Consider the following 20,749-nt stretch of genomic DNA (forward strand, 5'->3'; position numbering starts at 1 on the left):
TGTACAATTGTAAATACATAGTCAATTGCTGTGTAAGATTTTTAACTAGATTGTTTAACACAATCTTGCCACAGCATGAAGATATGGGAAAGAGTAACAGAAGCTAGGTTAAGAGGAGAGGTGATGATCAGCAGCAGCAGTATGGTGGGTGAGGTGTGCGGTTGGAAAGACAGACGGTGTAATGACATGTGCCCACGGGCCAGTAGGTGGCAGCATTGGTATATCTGGTTTATTGTGGAGGGTTAAGGTTCATGCGCAGAACGTTCTAGGATCAGAACACGTGACAGCCATGGAGCAGAGAAGAAGAAGATGTACTTTTCAGCTGGATTTATTATTACATAGCAGAACATGACGTGGTACCAGGAGTAAACCAAACAGAAAACGGATGCCATAAAACCACTGGGGACTTTAAACTTAACCGGAAATGTAGACGCTGTTGGACTTCCGCTCACTCTACCAACTCATCTTCACCTATGTGAGAGCGCAGTCCTGCGTGTTTGTTGATAAAGCAATAGGAGAAGATGTTCGGTCTCAAAACCATCCGTTTTATTTAGCAGTAAATGGATAAAGCATACAGAGCTCTGGGTCTAGATCTTCCTATCCCTGACAAGCAACAGACTGTGTCAGTTCACGAAGTCTGACTCTCTCTCCTTTCCCTGACCCAGTCTTTATACTATACAAAGTGTTGACTGAACATGGATGTGTGGTCTTCTTTGTGATTGGTCCGTTGATCTGACTCCATTTCCGCCTCACTGATATCCGGACTCCAGGTAATCGTCTTCTACTTCTGCTGTGACCTCCTTGTTGCAGCTGCCGCCATAACATCCTGTTGCTATTTCTGAAACCTTAAATCACAGCACATCCTGTCTCTCCTCCCCCTTGGCCACAACACCCTTATTGTTCCCTTTCCTATTCAGAGCCGCTAACCTTATGTAAGGTCAGCAACCCTCACTCATTTACCTTCCATGGAGATGGACACACTCTCCTTCTTGGGACATCTTATCCTTTTATTGCCCCCCACTTCTCTTCCTATAATTTACTCTGCATTCCTCTGTCTGCTAACATACTGCAGCGCATTCGGGGGACAACGCAACCACGGGAACTGCCGCGGCCGGCAGGAACATGCTAATTGAGATGCTAATCCAGCTGCAGACTCCACCTGGAATGCCATTTCCACTGCCTTCGACAGAGTCAAATCCTCAGGGGACATGAGCAGTTTCTCTCTGACTTTATGGTTATTGGTGTGTTCTGCCAGCTGGTCCCTTATTAATTCATCTTCCGGAGCCTCGAATTTACAGAGGCTAGCCAGACCCCTCAAGTCAGCTATGTAGTGATGTACTGACTCACCCGCGCGCTGCTGGCGCTGACGGAAAACAAGGCGCCGGAGTATGACGCTCGAGTGGATCCGAGCGTCCTAAAGATCCGCTGACCCTCGCTGCCCAAGCTGTGTATCAGCAGGGTTAGGGTTAGGGTTAGGGTTAGGGTTGAAGGTCTCGAACGATTCATGCCAGCGAGTCCAAGGAACCGGTGGTTCGCCGGGTAGAGCCAGGAAGGGAGAGAGAGGCGTGAGGGAAAACTCCATCTTCAGTGTTGTGTCCAGCAAAACTCGGACCACGACTTTGAATCAAGCTGTGTTTATTGCTGCCACAGTAAACGTCACATACACGTACAGTCTAGTATCAACCACGTCTTGCGTTACTGCCGTAAACCGGCTGTAGTAGACGTAAAGCTGCAGTGTCCTAGACTACGGTCACACTGTTGGGACCTATACACAACAGCGGGGAATACCGAGGCGCTCGAAGCAAGCCGAGTGACGCATTCAGCTGCAAACGTTGTGCAGATAACCACAAACCCAGGCAAAGCCCAGCTTTTGGTAAAACCTGCTCCAGCTGTAAGGGACAACACCACTATGCAGAAATGTGTTTTTCAGGAGAAAGGAAAGAACGCAAGGTCATGTAGTGGAGGAAACTGACGAGGACAGTGATTCACTGGGTGACTCATTTTCAGTAAATCTGGTTTCCTGTGACTCTGCAAAAAGTGTGCAGCCAACTGAGAGTGTAGACGCTGCACATCAAGTCAGTGCTGCACTGTATTTTTTATCATTAGCCGACTTTACAAGTGTGTCACCGAATGCGTCAGAGTCCCAAGACCCGGTGCGTTCACGGACGCTCGTAAACTCAGCAACACAGCTCCAAACGGGGCCCCCCGACCTTGTGGGCCCTGGGGCGAACGCCCCCATGCCCCCGCTCTGGCTCCGCCACAGGGGACAAGGGTGTTAAAGACATTAAAGCACTTAAAGAGAAGCCATTATATGCCACTAAAGGTCCATGTAATGGACCGCGAATAGAAACCAAAGGGGTGTGCAGGCTGAAAGTGAATGTGAAAGGGTAGCAACAAAACCGGATGTTCCTGGTTGTTCCTAATGATCATGAGTCACTGCCAGGGGACAAAGCATGTGAGGACCTTCAGTTGGTCAAGAGGATCTACAAATCAACAGTGAAAAGGTGGTTCTTAAGACTCAGGCCCCTGGCCTCCCCACCACTGGCCTCCCCCGCTCTGGCCTCCCCTGCCCCTGGCCTCCCCGCCCCTGGCCTGCCCCGCCCCTGGCCTCTCCGCCCCTGGCCTCCCCGCCCCTGGCCTCCCCTGCCCCTGGCCTGCCCCGCCCCTGGCCTGCCCACCCCTGGCCTGCCCCGCTCTGGCCTCCCCTGCCCCTGGCCTCCCCGCCCCTGGCCTGCCCCGCCCCTGGCCTCCCTGCCCCTGGCCTCCCCGCCCCTGGCCTGCCCCGCCCCTGGCCTCTCCGCCCCTGGCCTCCTCTGCCCTTGGCCTCCCCGCCCCTGGCCTCCTCCGCCCCTGGCCTCCTCTGCCCTTGGCCTCCCCACCCCTGGCCTCCTCCGCCACTGGCCTCCTCCGCCCCTGGCCTCCCTGCCCCTGGCCTCCCCACCCCTGGCCTCCCCGCCCCTCAGCGGTGTGTGTAGAGCAGACAGGTCGATACATAGCCTGCTCTCTTTACACTGCGCTTCACAGTGGCGCTGTCTGCGCGGTGGGGAGAGGGTGGGGCGTTCTCTCTCTCCACCTGTCTGCTTCACCTGCTCACACACACACACACACACACACACACACACACACACACACACACACACACACAGAGGGAAAGAATCCGTGAGAAGAAGGCTTGACATGCCTGGTCTAGTCAGGTTTCATGATAAGAAGTCTCAACTAGCCTTGTAAACTAACACCTCATCAATAGTTACACACACACACACACACACACACAGACACACACAGGAATGTGCATGAGGAGCTAATATGCATCCCTGCCTGTCCTCCGCACTCCTTGTCTGTGGGTGCGTGTGTGGTGATGACGCGTTGCCGCTGCACCTGGTTTGGCAGGATTTCTGAGGAGGCAGGCAGGCAGGAAAGGGCGGGGAGCGAGGAGACGCACAGAAAACCCACAGGTTGGACTTCAGAGTCCCGTTGTCTGTCTGTCGACTGTCTGTTGTGTGTCCGTTGCCCGTCACTTGTGCCGCTGCTGAGCTGCTGCTTTTTTTTTGGGAGGGGGGGGTCTTCAGTGGAGTCATCTGCCTGCCCAGGTAAGGTCATTTTACTCTACGGCTAATTAGCTTCATTGTGGCTGACAGAAGGAAGTCGAGGTGAAAGAGTTGAAGGTGAAAGAGCGGCTGAACAACTTGTGGTCGGCTCACATTTAAAGAGGAAGATGAGGTTTTCTTTTACCCTAATCACCCCTAAAACAAACAAACGCTAAAAATAAATGGACGTCATGAATCAGCTAAAGCAGATAAAGCAGAACTCGCACTTTTCATCCGACCTCAAAAAGCCTCCTGGCTAGCACTCCGGCAGCTGCGGCGCGGCAGATGTTGGGATGTCAGTTGCCTCGTCTTAACTCCCCCCCCCCCCCCCTGTGAGGACTTGTCTTCCTGCCTTTGGGGGTGGGGTGGTGAAATGTATCCCCCCCACCCCCCCCGGCTTGTAAAACTAAACGCTCTTGCAGGATTGGACAACGGACGGATCAGGACACAACTAGCTCTGTGGCTGCTCCTGCGGCGCAGGCTCGGCTCAGCAAGAATTCTAACTTCCTACACGTTGCCATGCCAACACATGTTCCTGCTGGTTCTGTCTGTAACTAGCATGTTTGAGATAATAGCTAGCTAGCAAATGTGCAAATCGTGTACACTTTGGTGCTAAGAGCTAGCGATGGGAAGGGTTGATACCGGAAATACAGTACTGCCCATGGGGCCCTCGACCTTCCCCACGGCCGTTGAATAAATCAGGCAGCAGCGAGTCCGACGAAGAGGAAGGTGAAGCTGTTGTGCTTCACAAGCAGCCCAAGCTTCTGTGGGAGGTGTAACGCAACAGACCCAGCCGGGTGTGCGCTCGGGGATGGGGTAGGTGCAGACACCACAGCCGCGGCGACTCGGTGTCATCGACGAGGGAGAACTGGGTCAAACCAGCACCACAGGTGGTAGATGGTGTTATTCCTTCAGCTGCAGCCGTGACCCACCGCGGTCGTTCCTGTTTCCATGACATCGAAACGTCTTAGTCCTTTCTTAATGCTGACTAATGCTCAGAATCTATTGTTTAAGAAACGGTGGCACGCGGGGCGGGGCGGCGGGGGGGGTTTCTGAACAGATCTAGACAGTTGACCCCAAGCAGAAATACGAATCAGCCTTAGCAGGGGGCAGAAAATCCCAGAAAGGTGAATCAGATCATCTGGACACCACGTTTATTGACAGACACGAGTCATCACTCATCTAAGTGACCTCTTCAGTCTCACCTGACTGCAGGTGTCCCCACCCTTATAAACAATACAGTGACCGCAGGTGTCCCCACCCTTATAAACAATACAGTGACTGCAGGTGTCCCCACCCTTATAAACAATACAGTGACTGCAGATGTCCCCACCCTTATAAACAATACAGTGGCTGCACGTGTCCCCACCCTTATAAACAATACAGTGGCTGCAGGTACCCCCACCCTTATAAACAATACAGTGGCATAACCACCCAAACCAACGATCAGTTTGATGATGGCCATGTGTACTGTTCACAGAGGATTTGGGATTAGTTGCAATGACAGCATTGTAAGAGGGCGACAGATGTACTCTCAGCCCCCCCCCCCCCCCCGTTCATGGATGGTCGCTCCCTCTTCACATAGATGGCACCTTTGACACGTTTCCGTCAATAAAGGTGTCCAGATGAACTGATTCAACTTTCTTCGGTCAGCTTTAGGAATTAGAGAGGGGAGTTCCAGGGGGAACTTCCAAGTGTGTCTGTGTGTGTGTGTGTGTGTGTGTGTGTGTGTGTTTGTGCGTGTGTGTGTTTGTGTGTCTGTCTTTGTGTGTGTTTGTGTGTGTGTTGGTTCGTGTGTGTGTCTGCGTCAGGGCAAGTTGGTCCTGTTCTTCAAGTTGAAGTTCCTCTATCAAGTCAGAGTCCCGTAGCCTTCCTCTCCTCCGCTAGCCTCGCTGATGAGAAGTGATGACGCACTTCCCTGTGAAATAAGCAGAAGTCTCGCTGCGTTCCCTGGAATCTGTTGTGATGTAAAAACAACTTCCCAAGAAAAATAATCTTGGAGACTGTCCTCCACCAAAAACGACCCCATCGGTCGTTTGTACACGCAGCTTATTACGACCTACACTCACCGGCCACTTTATTAGGCACACCTGTCCAACTGCTTGTTAACGCAAATTTCTAATCAGCCAATCACATGGCAGCAACTCAATGCATTTAGGCATGTAGACATGGTCAAGACGATCTGCTGCAGTTCAAACCGAGCGTCAGAATGGGGAAGAAAGGTGATTTAAGTGACTTTGAACGTGGCATGGTTGTTGGTGCCAGACGGGCTGGTCTGAGTATTTCAGAAACTGCTGATCTACTGGGATTTTCACCACAACCATCTCTAGGGTTTACAGAGAATGGTCCGAAAAAGAGGAAATATCCAGTGAGCGGCAGTTCTGTGGGCGAAAATAACTTGTTGATGCCAGAGGTCAGAGGAGAATGGCCAGACTGGTTCGAGCTGATATAAAGGCAACAGTAACTCAAATAACCACTCATTACAACCGAGGTATGCAGAAGAGCATCTCTGAACGCACAACACGTCGAACCTTGAGGCAGATGGGCTACAGCAGCAGAAGACCACACCGGGTGCCACTCCTGTCAGCTAAGAACAGGAAACTGAGGCTACAATTCGCACAGGCTCACCAAAACTGGACAATAGAAGATTGGGAAAACGTTGCCTGGTCTGATGAGTCTCGATTTCTGCTGCGACATTCGGATGGTAGGGTCAGAATTTGGCGTCAACAACATGAAAGCATGGATCCATCCTGCCTTGTATCAACGGTTCAGGCTGGTGGTGGTGGTGTAATGGTGTGGGGGATATTTTCTTGGCACACTTTGGGCCCCTTAGTACTAATTGAGCATCGTGTCAACGCCACAGCCTACCTGAGTATTGTTGCTGACCATGTCCATCCCTTTATGACCACAGTGTTCCCATCTTCTGATGGCTACTTCCAGCAGGATAACGCGCCATGTCATAAAGCTCGAATCATCTCAGACTGGTTTCTTGAACATGACAATGAGTTCACTGTACTCAAATGGCCTCCACAGTCACCAGATCTCAATCCAATAGAACACCTTTGGGATGTGGTGGACGGGGAGATTCGCATCATGGATGTGCAGCCGACAAATCTGCAGCAACTGCGTGATGCTATCATGTCAATATGGACCAAACTCTCTGAGGAATGTTTCCAGTACCTTGTTGAATCTATGCCACGAAGGATTAAGGCAGTTCTGAAGGCAAAAGGGGGTCCAACCCGGTACTAGCAAGGTGTACCTAATAAAGTGGCCAGTGAGTGTATAGTCACGTTTTAAGCCGCTTCCTCGCGCTCCTCCGAAATTATACTACTGTAACGTGCATGGATAAGTAGACACGTTGGCCGCCGGCTGGCAGATCTGACCCTTTAGTCTAGCGGTTAGCGATGTCTCCCGCGGTGCGGGCGATATGTGTTCGCTTCCCGGCCGCGGCAGTTCTTGTGCTTGCGTTGTCCCCCGAATTCGCTACAGTATGTAACAATATATTATAATGAGAATTTAACTGGATTATTATACGGCATCATTGGTGAGACAGTATTCATTCAATCGTGCTCTACACATTAGAGCCCAATCATTTGTGATCGTAACGTCCAAATATCTATATCTATATCTATATATATATAGAGAGAGAGAGAGCGAGAGAGAGAGAGAGAGTAATGTGCAAATATATATATATATATATATATATAGAGAGAGAGAGAGAGAGAGAGAGAGAGAGAGAGAGAGAGAGAGAGAGAGAGAGAGTAATGTGCAAATATATATAGAGAGAGAGAGAGAGAGAGAGCGAGAGAGAGAGAGTAATGTGCAAATATATATATATAGAGAGAGAGAGAGAGAGAGCGAGAGAGAGAGCGAGAGAGAGAGAGAGTGATGTGCAAATATATATATATAGAGAGAGAGAGAGAGAGAGAGAGAGAGAGAGAGAGAGCGAGAGAGAGAGAGAGAGAGAGTAATGTGCAAATATATATATATATATAGAGAGAGAGAGAGAGCGAGAGAGAGAGTAATGTGCAAATATATATATATAGAGAGAGAGAGAGAGCGAGAGAGAGAGAGAGAGAGAGAGAGAGAGAGAGAGAGAGAGAGAGAGAGAGAGAGAGAGAGAGAGAGAGAGAGAGAGTAATGTGCAAATATATATATATAGAGAGAGAGAGAGAGCGAGAGGGAGCGAGAGAGAGAGTAATGTGCAAATATATATATATATATATATACAGAGAGAGAGAGAGAGAGAGTAATGTGCAAATATATATATAATATATATATTATCTGTGTTTATTTTCTCCTTTATATTTCTTGTCTTATGAAAACTCTAAGCCATATCACATGAGTGTATGTTCTTAGTCTGTTAATGATAGTGTTTGTGTATACTTGCATGTATCATGGATGAGTGTTCTTGATGTGTGTGTGTGTGTGTGTGTGTGTGTGTGTGTGTGTGTGTGTGTGTGTGTGTGTGTGTGTTTCATTGTAGTGCTGTAACATGGGTGTTTATGGGATGCATTGTTGTCGGGTGCTGTGCTGAACTGTGTGTCCGTCTCTTGCCGTGTCTGGAGTTATTGACAGACTCATACAAGTTGTGCATGTAATTGCTTCCTGTAGTGTGCTGCCCGGAGAATGCCACTTTTCAAGCCCCTTGAGGGTTTTTAGGCAATTCTCCTCCACACTCTCTCTCCAATTATGTATTGTATCTTTTGTTAATTTGTCACATGTGTAAATAAAACAAACGAACAAACAAACAAAACCAAAGTATTTGAATCAGAGATCAGGAATCTTGGAAGGGAACAGATGACTTTTGACTTTCTTAAAACAACAAAAAGGGTTGACTATGACACGCTACCCACTCAGCTGGTTGAAAGTCCCATGGCTAGAACTAAACAATATTACAGTATTATTAACATGGGGGTACAAGTGGTAAATTATTAGCCTGGTAGATCCGAAAGGAGGGCAGCTCAAGCTACATCTATTCAGTTCCGATCAAAGATACTGCCACCGTGGTCTGTAATCCTAACTTATCAATGAGCTCTTTAGGGGATTTATCTGGACTCATACTCGTCTCAGGGTGTAGATACTCGTAAAATGCACAACTTTTTAAAGGGACTCGATGGTCCAGGGATGACTGCAGAGACACTACAGGCTGATATGACTAAACAGGAAGTTCTAGATGCAATAGGAAAGCTTTCAGGAGGAAAATCGCCAGGACCAGATGGACCGTCCCTTCCCTACAGACTTACACAAAGCTCTTGCGTCTGATTACACCACTGATGGCTATGTTTAAGCACGCAATTGAGACCTAGCGGGTACCAGCTACCTAAAACTTCAGAACAGGCTCTGATCACAGTTCTGCTAAACCCAGGACCCAAACTCTGTGGCTCCCGTAGGCCCATTGCCCTTCTATCATCAGAATATACAGTGTTTACCGAGGTTATGGCCACTAGACTGGAGAATGTGATACCTGGCCTTCTAAATAAAGATCAGACCAGGTTCACTCAAAATCGCTTTTCCTCTGATAATATCTGAAGGTTCCTCAACAGAATTCACGAAGTCAAAATGAAAATTAATACCTCTGTAGTAACCCCCTTCATTAGATGACGAAAAGGTGTTTGATTGTTTAGAGTGGTCCTTTCTTTTGGCAGTTTTACAAAAAGATGAATTTTGGTCCAAATTTGATACGAGTGATACGGATACTCCATCATCAGCAACGATCCAAACGAATGCTAAATATCTCGTCTCACCTTGTCACGTGGTACACGCCAGAGTTGTCCCCTGTCCCCATTTCTCCTCTCATAGGCAGTTGAGCCTCTTGCAGTTGAGCCTGTCACTGTAACAGCTCACCCTGTGTTGACACCTGTTGCACAGGAAAAACTGGTCATTTCACTGCATTCTGATATTTTGTGTCCCTGAACAACATGGTGTCATTGCTCCCTGCCCTTTGCACCCAATTATTCGGATATAGCTGCATCTCTGGGTACAAAAGGAACACACATACACGTGGGACAATACCTCTCAATTTAGCTACCTAAGCATTATCAAGGGAAAACGTTCCCTTTCACTGGGAACCTTGTAAGCTTAGATATCTTGGTTTGCAAATGCCCAACCAACGAGATCACATTTTCTCCCTCAACCATGATCCCCTACCTAAGTGTGAGTCTACCTATAACCCTAACTGCACATATAAACTGTGTAAAAATGAATATCCTGCCCAAATGTCTTTATTTGTTTCAAGCGCTCCCAACACCAATCCCAAAAGCCTTCTTTAAATAGACGGATAGACGGATTTCTGGGGTCCTGTGGAATGGAAGAGTCAAATCCCTCCGTTGTCCCACTGAACAAGAAGGGCTAGACCTACCTGACTTTAAATTATACTATTCGGCAGCTCAATCTAGAACTATTTGGACATGGATTAAAAGCTTAGAACAGCCTCCGGCATGAAAGCAAATTGAGCAGTGTCATGCAGAAGTGCTGTCAAGTATTCCATTTATTTACTCCTATCAAAATCATACAAACACAACTCACATTTCGATGACACGTCTAAAATATGGCATGAAATTAGAGTAAAGTGTCAAAGTGTCTGCACAATATACAGATCCACCCAATTCCGTTTTAATGCTGCTTTACCCAGGGCATTAAGAGAGGGCATTGCTAGAGACTGGTATAACAGGTATATACATATATGGTTGGACATCCATAGGAGCACAACAATTTGAAATCCGTTGAACAACTGAGATCCTCTTTTAGGCTTCATTCAGGACACTTTTTTAAATATCTTCAAGTTAGAGAATATATTAGAGGCCAGCAGGGTGGGAAACTTGTCCCTATAGAGGCTCTACAGACAGATATTATGATGCAAGAAAAACACAATTCTCAAGGTTTCCTAGCCTTTGCCGGTAACAGACTGCCGAAGCTCAATGGGAAAGGGACCTTGACTCTGAATGGAAGCCGATTTGTGATAGCTCTCAATCATTCTCCTGTAAGAGTCGACACAAACTCCTACTCTTTAACCTTATCTCAGGGTCTATTGGACACCTCAGTGTCTCCAAAAGATAAGTAGTAGCTACTCAGAACATTGTCCTAGAGGTAAGGCTGAACCACTTAACGAATGTTCTGGACATGTAGATGTGTGGAGCAGTACCGGAGGGCTGTCTTGGACATCATAAAAAGGATTGTGGGGTTAGAGATCCCAACCAACCTGAGACTGACCTAATTGCAGCCAAAAATGTATAGCCATTCACTGGAGAAGTGAGGCGCCCCCTAGTGTATCTCCGAGGCTTAACGAGCTTTCGTCATACTTACCTTCAGAAAAGATTGTTTAATCTCAGGAAAAAAAAACATTACTTCTAGCTAATTACTGGGGAGGCTTTATAACCTTTTCACACGTCCATGGTCAGACTCGAAGCTACGCGGCAGTGCTCTGCGGGGGGTCCTGGGTGCTCCCCGGGCCTGTTGGCTGTGTTTGGGATGGCTCGGGTTGCTGGGGGCGGGGGGCATGGCTCTCCTCTGGGGCCCAGTTTTGTGGGCATATGTGGCGCGGGTCTGGGGTCGTCCCTGTGGGTGTCTCTGGGGTTGGGCTTTGGGGGGGGGGGCGGGGCGGTCGAGCTCTCTGCCACTTTCAGTCCGGGTGGTCCTGGGCATTTGCTGGCCCTGTTGGGTGACTAGGGCTTTTGCATGGTTCTGCAAACAGTGTTTGGGTGGCTCTTGTACTTAAACATTTTCGTTTCTATTTTTTTGTTTTCATTATAGGCAGTTTGGAGGGGGAGGGGGGAACTGCTGTTGGATGCTGTTTGTATTGATTGTGTTGGATCTTATTTTCAATGAAAATCTCAGTAAATATATGATTTAATAATACATACATATTATTATTTTGCAAGTTCGGTCACATATAACTAAAAGTACTCTGGAGACATTTTAATAATGTAAACAGAAAGGTTTCAACCATGGTATTTAAGTTTGAAAATGCGGCCTGTGTTTTATTACTCACTACTACTACTACTACTATTACTACTACCACTACTACTACAACTACTACTACATTCGGCTGCTCCCGTTAGGGGTCGCCACAGCAGATCATCCATTTCTATTTCTTCCTGTCCTCTGCATCTTCCTCTGTCACACCAGCCACCTGCATGTCCTCCCTCACCACATCCATAAACCTCCTCTTTGGCCTTCCTCTTCTCCTCTTCCCTGGTAGCTCCATATTCAGCATCCTTCTCCCAATATACCCAGCATCTCTCCTCCACATATGTCCAAACCATCTCCATCTTGTCTCTCTTGCTTTGTCTCCGAACCGTCTAACTTGAGCTGTCCCTCTAATATACTCGTTCCTAATCCTGTCCTTCTTCATCACTCCCAATGAAAATCTCATCATCTTCACCTCTGCCACCTCCAGCTCCACCTCCTGTCTTTTCATCAGTGCCACTGTCTCCAAACCATACAACATAGCTGGTCTCACAACCATCTTGTAAACCTTCCCTTTAACTCTTGCTGGCACCCTTCCGTCACAAATCACTCCTGACACTCTTCTCCACCCACTCCACCCTGCCTGCACTCTCTTCTCCACCTCTCTCCTGCACTCCCCGATACTTTGGACAGTTGACCCCGGGTATTTAAACTCATCCACCTCCGTCACCTCTACTTCATCTTCAGGGTGACTCAGAACGAGCGCAGCAGGAATAGAAAGTTCCGTTTCAGAGGCGTGTCGTCACACTTACGAGTGAACAAAAATAAGGCGGTGCGAGGTGCGGACCCTCGGTGTACCGGTGTGTACATAAGCTCTTGTGTGCAGGAACACCGTCATGCACCACTAGACAAAGAGTCAAGCCTGTATCTAGGTAACATATGCACACACACAAACACACAGGGGGTAGGTTTTCGACATTAGCCGGAGCTTTGTAATTTAAGTGTAAATATAATACCTGCCTCTGCCTCTGTCACCAAGCACCCAGAGCTAGCACCTGGCTCTCGGAAGCTTAAAGAGTGCGCCCCCTCTGGGCCATCCCTGCAGGGATAGATAACGCGGTGGTGATTCTCTCACACACAGCACGTCGGTAGGGTATATACCTACAGGATATGCAGCTTGGTAGCCCTGCTCCATACAGATGTTCTCCACCGTCTTCGGGTCCGGACTCTGAGGAGTTTCCCCAGGAGGACGTAGCGCGTGGGAGGATCACGCTATTCCCCCCCAGTTCCCCCATCCCTCCGGAACAGGCGCCCCGACCTACCAGAGGAGGCGCTAGGGCAGCGACCAGGACACATACCCGCATCCGGCTTCCCACCCGCAGACACGGCCAATTGTGTCTGTAGGGACACTCGACCGAGCCGGAGGTAACACGGGGATTCAAACCGGCGATCCCCGTGTTGGTAGGCAACGGAATAGACCGGGACGCCCCTTTATGTCGTTTGGGTTAAAAAGTGAAATACATGGCCATAGTTAAAAAAAAAAAGAGGTTCCGAAGAACATGTCAGCCTTTCTGTGCAAACTTGATGGCAGGTGTGTTTCCTGTGATAAATGTGCCAACACTGCACCGCTGCTGGTTGAACTCTGCCCCCAGCGCGTGGTCCTGAATGACTGTGTTCACCTACACACACGTCATACATGCAGACTAAAGACTGACTGGAGCTATCCCCACTGACCAGAAGTACAGCCCAGTCTGATCCTGACCCGCCATTCCCACTGTCTTGTAGCTTCAATGTCATTTGTCAAAGATGACAAAGGGTCAGAGCACACAAATCCCGGACGGCGATGGTGATCTTTCATCCTCAACCCAAGCCAGTCTTGTTAAAACCTGCTATCACATTATGGATGCTCTTCTGTGACTAAATGAGCCCAGCAAAACAGCAAAGCGAGCCAACACAACTTTACGCTGTTCGTTTAAGTTGAAGGTTAAAGGTGCAATCCTGAATTCAAATGTACACAAAACAGTCGCCCTACGACCAAATTTACGAAACACAGGATAGGAACCTGGTGGCACTCCCGTAGTGATTGATACGTGTGTTCATACCTGCCCAGTCGCAAGGATTTTCGTTAATCTATCAGATCGTGATACCAACACGATTATGACCTGATTTACGTGATGTGGTCACGACTCGCCGACTAAGTTAGGGTTAGGGTTAGGGTTCTGTCAGATTGTGACCACATCACGTAAATCAGGTCATAATCGTGATGGTATCACGATCTGATAGATTAAAGTCCGTGCGACTGGGTTGGTTCATACAAGGACCAACACTATACAACAACTAAATGTACGTTTTTAATGTGTTCCGGTGCTGTAAAAGGTTGTTTTACTGTAAACGACCCAAAATGCTTATTTTTTCCTCTCTAACTCAAACTCCTCAGTGCAAAGCTTCCTTAATTTACAAGTAAACACATCACAGAGAGTGGGCCTTTAAAAGCTGAATGTGCGGTAATGGTTTTTCCCGACCTGTCCCAGTTGCAGGCTGGATTTGGGTGTGCTGGCCGGGGCAGAGCGGCGGCAGGGATGAACTGGGCGGCGCTGGAGAGTCTGCTGAGCGGAGTCAACAGATACTCCACCGTGTTCGGGAGGGTTTGGCTCTCCATGGTGTTTGTGTTTCGTGTGCTGGTGTTCGTTGTGGCGGCGCAGAGGGTCTGGGGAGATGAGAGCAAGGACTTCGTCTGCAATACACGACAGGTAAGAGACGAGCCGGCGATACATACGGACAAATGCTGAAACGGAAATAAAAAACAAAGCCGAAACGCTGCCCTTGAAAGATGTCTGTGAATGTTCTCATTCATCCAGGTCATGGTTATCCAAAGGAGTTGAATCAAGTGCAACTGGACTTGGTATGTATCCGTGAAGACGTTTCGCCTCTCATCCGAGAGGCTTCCTCAGTTCGTGCCTTTCTGACTAGACCAGACTGAGGAAGCCTCTTGAATGAGAGGCGAAACGTCTTCACGGATATATACCAAGTCCAGTTGCACTTGATTCAACTCCTTTGGATGCCCTTGAAAGATGGTCTCACAACGTGACGAACTGGGCACCGCCGAGAATTCTGCCTTCTTTGGCGAGAGAAGTCAGTGGGTCCCCCACTCAAGTGTGTGCTTATATTCTTTAGCTGGTAGTTCAGCCAAGTTCTACAAGTGTGTGCTTGGAAAGCTCTATCTCATCCAAGGTCGGGTCTAACGGGTGGTTACCCTGATCTTGCCACCTCTGTTGCCACCCCACCATCAAAAGTAAAAATACATAAATAAATAGAAAATAACATAGAGGCTAACTTAGTGTTATGTTAGCGGTCAGCTCATATGACATCAAGCACTTCATTATAACTCACAGCAGCACGGTGGCCCAGTGGTTAGCACTGCTGCCTCACAGCAAGAAGGTCCTGGATTCAAACCCCAGGCCGCCCCAGGTCCTTTCTGGGTGGAGTTTGCATGTTCTCCCCGTGTCTGCGTGGGTTTCCCCCGGGTGCTCCGGTTTCCTCGCGCCATCGAAAAGACATGCACGTTAGGGTTAATACTCCTGCCTGTGCCCCTGAGCAAGGCGATGGAAAGAAGAACTGGGGTTGGTCCCCGGGTGCTGCAGCTGCCCGCTGCTCCTATACAACAGGATGGGTTGCATGCAGAGAACACGTTCATTTTAACAATACAATGACAAAATAAAGTGGCTTACTTTATAATTTTACCAGGCTCAGGTTAGCGTTCCTGTAGTCCCTAAGAGAAATCTTACACCCCGGGCGCCTTTCCAGATATTTCAATACTCCACCAATAGAGCTGTCTGCAAATACCATAACCATAAAGTCACGAAGGAGACTGCAAGGATGGCATGATCATAATGTCTTCACCTCTCTATAACCAGTTCAAACTTGTTTCTTATTCTGTTGAATCCACCTGGCTTAATACACCAAATAATGTCTACTCATCCTCATGATTGCACAGATTTTCAAGATGCACATGTATTGTAAAGAATATGCTCGAAATCCTCAAACAATTTGAATGCCAAACACCCCCTCATTGGTCATCCCATTCAAAATGTTCTGCAGACGTCACAGATCTTACCTCCCCCATGTCTTACCTCCTCAGCATTGACCATCGTATTAACCCAACCCGTAGTCAGTGCAATTGACTGATCCTAAGATCTACCCACCTTTAATTACTGTTGCACCCCCCGTTTTACTCCCTAATTGTATCCGGCCAATTACCCCACTCTTCCGGGCCGTCCCGGTCGCCGCTCCACCCCCTCTGCCGATCCGGGGAGGGCTGCAGACTACCACATGCCTCCTCTCATTCATGTGGAGTCGCCAGCTGCTTCTTTTCCCCTGGCAGTGAGGAGTTTCACCAGGGGGACGTAGTGCGTGGGAGGATCACGCTTTCCTCCCCGGTCCCCCCTCCAAACAGGCGCCCCGACCGACCAGAGGAGGCGCTAGTGCAGCGACCAGGACGCATACCCACATCCAGCTTCCCACCTGCAGACACGGCGAATTGTGCCTGTAGGGACACAAGCCGGAGGCAACACGGGGATTCGAACCGGGATGCCCACGTGTTGGTAGGCAACGGAATAGACCGCCACGCTACCCGGATGTCCCCTACTCTTGCAATCTTGATCATTTTACTATCCATCAGTGTACTGATGCCCATACCATTCAAACTAATGCAAGTTATGGCAGATAGATTCAAGAGGTCAGGAAACTTTTCCTGAAGAACAAAGACAACCATTCAGGCATTCAAGATTCATTCTGTTCGCAAAGGGAAAGAGAAAGGCCTCATCACTTGTCAATTAAAGCTGAAGACGATGCATCGGCAATGAACACTGCCCTTGTACTTCCGGGTAAATCCAAATGTCTATTGCTGTTTTGGTTTTGAAAAGTTCATTTCTGTTTCAGAGTTGAAGCCAACTCCACGCGCAGTGACGGTCTAGTCTAGACATGTTGTAGCCTGCATCGTTTTAGTCAAGTGCTGTTAAAACTGTTTGTGCTCTTCATCGTCCTCAGCCTGGCTGCACCAACGTATGCTATGACAGCATCTTCCCCATCTCTCATATCCGCCTGTGGGCGCTGCAGCTGATATTTGTCACATGTCCATCTCTGATGGTGGTGGCTCATGTTAGATACCGCGAGGAGAAAGACAGGAAGTACGCGGCACAACACGATGGCTCTCGCCTGTATGCTAACCCTGGGAAGAAGAGAGGGGGCCTGTGGTGGACCTATCTGCTCAGCTTGATCTTCAAAGCTGGATTTGACTCAGCTTTCCTGTATATACTGTATCGGATATACCACGGATATGACATGCCCAGGTAATATGCCTTGACTTCTCATGTTTTCAGAATCAGAAACACCTTTATTTGTCGTTTCCCCCAGCCCACAGCAGTGCAACGCAAAGACAAAAGCACGTATCCCAGACAGGACGACTGTCGGAACCGCCGGTCTGCATGGGCTAGCAGTTAGCTTAGCTTCCCCGCTTCCGGGTCATGTCAGACCGCCCTCGGTGTTATGTCTTCGGGCACAGCTCCAGGCAGGGCCGTGGTCCCCGGGCCTGCAGGATGCAGCAGACCAAACTGTCCCAGCCGATCCAGCACCCGCTCTCCCAGCCATCCCACGAGGACAAACTTAGATGCAGACGTGGACAAAGACACCGCATGGACGGTGCTGGGTGGGGCCGCTGCAAACGTGAATTGGCGCCGCCGTCTTCATCGTTCAAATCAAAATTCAAAATTCACACCTAAATTCAATCTTGAATCTTCATTGAATTCTCAATTTTCAACAAAAATCAAGTTCAAAACAGCACATTTAAAATAAAACACACAACAGAACGGTCCTACAGCTCAAAATAATAATATATATATATATATATATATATATATATATATATATATATATATATATATAGTAACGTGCATGGATAAGTAGACACGTTGGTCCTTGACTAATGGGTCAGACCCTTTAGTCGACTGGTTAACGTTGTCGCTTGCGGAGCAGGAGACACAGGTTCCCGGACTGCCCCCCGAATTCGCTACTATATATATATGTATATACTAGAAGAACCCCGCTACAATGTAGCGGTTTGGTTCTCCACCCGTCTAAATCTCCCTCCTCTTCATCCTGCCAGCTAACCGCCTTCCCGCTGCCCCTAACCCCCCCCCCCCAAATGCTCAGAATCATCTGAAATGCCGAGAAAAGTGGTTTTTAGCCATTTTTAGAAAATTCATAATTATTTTAATGTTCTGCTATTTTTCTGGTCCTCTCTGGAAAAATACCTACCACCTCCAAAAAAAAATTAGGCTCATAAGTGCATTTTTGCAAAAATGCATATATTTTGCATAATGCCCAAACATTTCTAAGTCCCAGAATTTTTTTTTATATAGGTGAAAAAATCAAAGATGCTCAGAATCACCTGACATGCCGAGAAAAGTGGTTTTTAGCCACTTTTAGAAAAATGCATATTTTGCATATTTATGCATAATTATGCATAATTTTAATTTTCGGGGATTTTTTCCCTTACTCTCTGGGACAATACCTACCACCTCCAGAAAGAATTAGGATCATAAGTGCTTTAGTTTTCGGTCCTGCCATCTACACTAACTAACACACACACACACACATTACGAAAATATATGAGTAGCTATATACATAGTTAGGTTACAGGAAGACAAAATACAATCTCGGTATCACATTGAAAAATACCGAGTAAGTTATTCCAAAGTACATCACACAGCAAAACAACCAAATAGGTTTCTGTGTAGCTGCTCAGCCGTAGACTCTTCAGCTCGGCTTAATTCTCTCCTCCTCTTCTCTTTAACAGGTTGTCCAAGTGTACGTTAGAGCCGTGCCCCAACACCGTCGATTGCTTCATCAGTCGTCCGACAGAAAAAAAGATCTTCACGATGTTCATGGTTGTGTCAAGCGCGATTTGCATCTTCATGTGTGTGTGCGAGATGCTCTATCTCACTGGCAAACGCATCCAGAAAGTTCTGAAAGTCCACCACGCCAACGAGAGACTCTTGTTTGCAGAGAGGCATGAGGTCATCAGCATTGCCCCACCCAGATCCCAGTATCAGCATTTTGACCCAACGAGAGACAGCTATTATAATTTAAGTAAGACTACAAAAACCGAAGAGGCCGCTACAAGTACACTCTAGGCCACTGGGCTCATGACTTCGCTTTTTGGGGAATGGCTGCAGGTATCTCCACCCTTATAAACAACACAGTGACTGCAGGTACCTCCACCCTTATAAACAATACAGTGGCATACTGACCCAAGCCAACGATCAGTTTCATATGCAAATATGGGCGTTACCATTAACTAGAGTTACAATGGCCATGTGTAGTATTCACAGAGGATTGGGGATTAGATGCAATCACAGCATTGTAAGATGGTGACGGATGTGCTCTTGGGCCCCCCTCTCCAGTCAGCGACGGTCGTTCCCTCTTCACATAGGTGGCCTCTTTGACTCCCCATTCAAATCAACGTCCCTCCCTATCAAGGATGTGCACATCCTCATCCCTGCATGCATCAAGACAAACATGGGTTGCTGTCAGCATTCACCTGAACCGATCTGACAGCTACCCAGGAATACACGACATACCGGCAGAAGGTCAGCTGAATCTCACAGAGAACAACGCCGCTTCTTTGGGCATAACTGAAAACAACCAATGATCAAACAGTTACAGAAGGTCAGCTGTCTGAGTTGGAGGGTCAAAGCTGAAGAAGATTCTATGATTTTCCAAAGACACTTTTTGTGACTCAGACCCACAACCTCCCAAAACACAGCCCACAGATTAAAGTGGTGGTACTTGGTGGAACTTAGCAAGGGCTAGCTATATTTTGAAAACACCCTGCAAAAGAATCCGCCCCCTCGCTTCTGCATGAGAGCCTCGTGAGCGTGAAAACTGATTGACAGCAAGTACGGACCAATAGAGACCCCGGCTTGCAAAGGACTCTCCTGATTGGCTGATAAGGGGCGGGTACCGAGAACATGTTCTTATGGCTAGCGCGGCCTCAGAGACCGGATTTGTTTCTCGAGATGCAGAAAGAGTTTAACCAAATATCATAAAAGTGTTCTAAATCAAAATCACGGGTAGCCACTTTAAATCCAGAAGGACCCAACTCATAATAATGGAAAAGTGAAGCGTACGTTGGTGGGAATACCCACGAGCAGACAGGGAACACATCCCTTCAAAATATGGATCAAGACCCAAAGTGTGTTTCTGGCATAGTCCCAAACAAACTGACATCCGATCGTGGCTGCCAAAACAGGAAGAGCTCACAGCAGATGTACAACTTTATGTCCCTGGTAAATGGGAGAGCTGATGTGATTATGTGTTTTAGGGGCAGCAGTGTAATAAAACATATATGTAATGTTATAGGTAAATTATAGGTAAAGGTTATATACTAGATTAGCTTGGAGGGTGATAGCTGTAGTCCCCCGAACAAGCGGGAGGATTGCAACACCGGTAGCAGACAGAGGTGCTCTCTCTTCACTCCACTTAGACCAGTGTTTCTCAACCCAGTCCTCAAGGACCCCCTATCCTGCATATTTTCTTTGCAACCCTGGATAGGTACCTGTTTGTAGTTATTCAACCAATCAGCAATGACATTTGTCAGATGTTGCACACCTTGCATAATTAAGTGCTGCGAGATGATTGGTCGAATAAGTACAAGCAGGGCTACCTATGCAGGGTTACAATGAAAATCTGCAGGATAGGGGCTCCTTGAGGACTGGGTTGAGAAACACTGACTTAGACTCTTATCACAAGGGACTCCAGTTCAAGGCCCTTAATTCCCAGTGGCGGACTGCTTAAGTCGATGTTTGTGCTGGAATGTCTCAGGTGTGACAGTTTGCACGAGTACATTGCTGCTGCCTCCAAAATAGCGGTTGCTATAACGTTTGGTCACTGGTCAGCCGAACCTACTGTTGAACTTCTCAGAACTTGATGCTTCGCCTTAAAGGGAAACCAGACGAATGCCAGGTCTGAGTTTACCAAAGTTTTTAGGTCAGCTGTTCTGTGTGTCCTGGAGAAAACCAGCCTTCGCTTGGGCCCAGGTGGTCATTTAGGGTGAACACACCCACTTTTAGCAGAAAGTGAGTCTGAACAGGCCGGTGAAAGCAAAAAGGAAATTCTCCATAGAGAAATAATCTAACAGAGATACGTATCGGGTAAAGAGCTTAAAATCCATTGTATGCTGGGCATCAAATATTGAT

The 20,749-nt window shown here is 47.8% G+C and overlaps 1 protein-coding gene across 1 annotated transcript; it reads left to right on the forward strand.

Annotated features, from left to right (window-relative positions):
* Positions 1 to 3,572: 3,572 nt before the first annotated feature.
* LOC130125945 (gap junction beta-4 protein-like) lies at positions 3,573 to 18,803 on the forward strand. The gene is made up of 4 exons (XM_056295314.1): positions 3,573 to 3,590; positions 14,027 to 14,245; positions 16,542 to 16,843; positions 18,349 to 18,803. Exons 2-4 carry the CDS (start codon positions 14,075 to 14,077, stop codon positions 18,683 to 18,685), a joined length of 810 nt encoding a protein of 269 aa, XP_056151289.1. The 5' UTR covers positions 3,573 to 3,590; positions 14,027 to 14,074; the 3' UTR covers positions 18,686 to 18,803.
* Positions 18,804 to 20,749: the final 1,946 nt, after the last annotated feature.

Source organism: Lampris incognitus, chromosome 16, assembly GCF_029633865.1.
Source record: "Lampris incognitus isolate fLamInc1 chromosome 16, fLamInc1.hap2, whole genome shotgun sequence".
Lineage (NCBI taxonomy): Eukaryota > Metazoa > Chordata > Actinopteri > Lampriformes > Lampridae > Lampris > Lampris incognitus.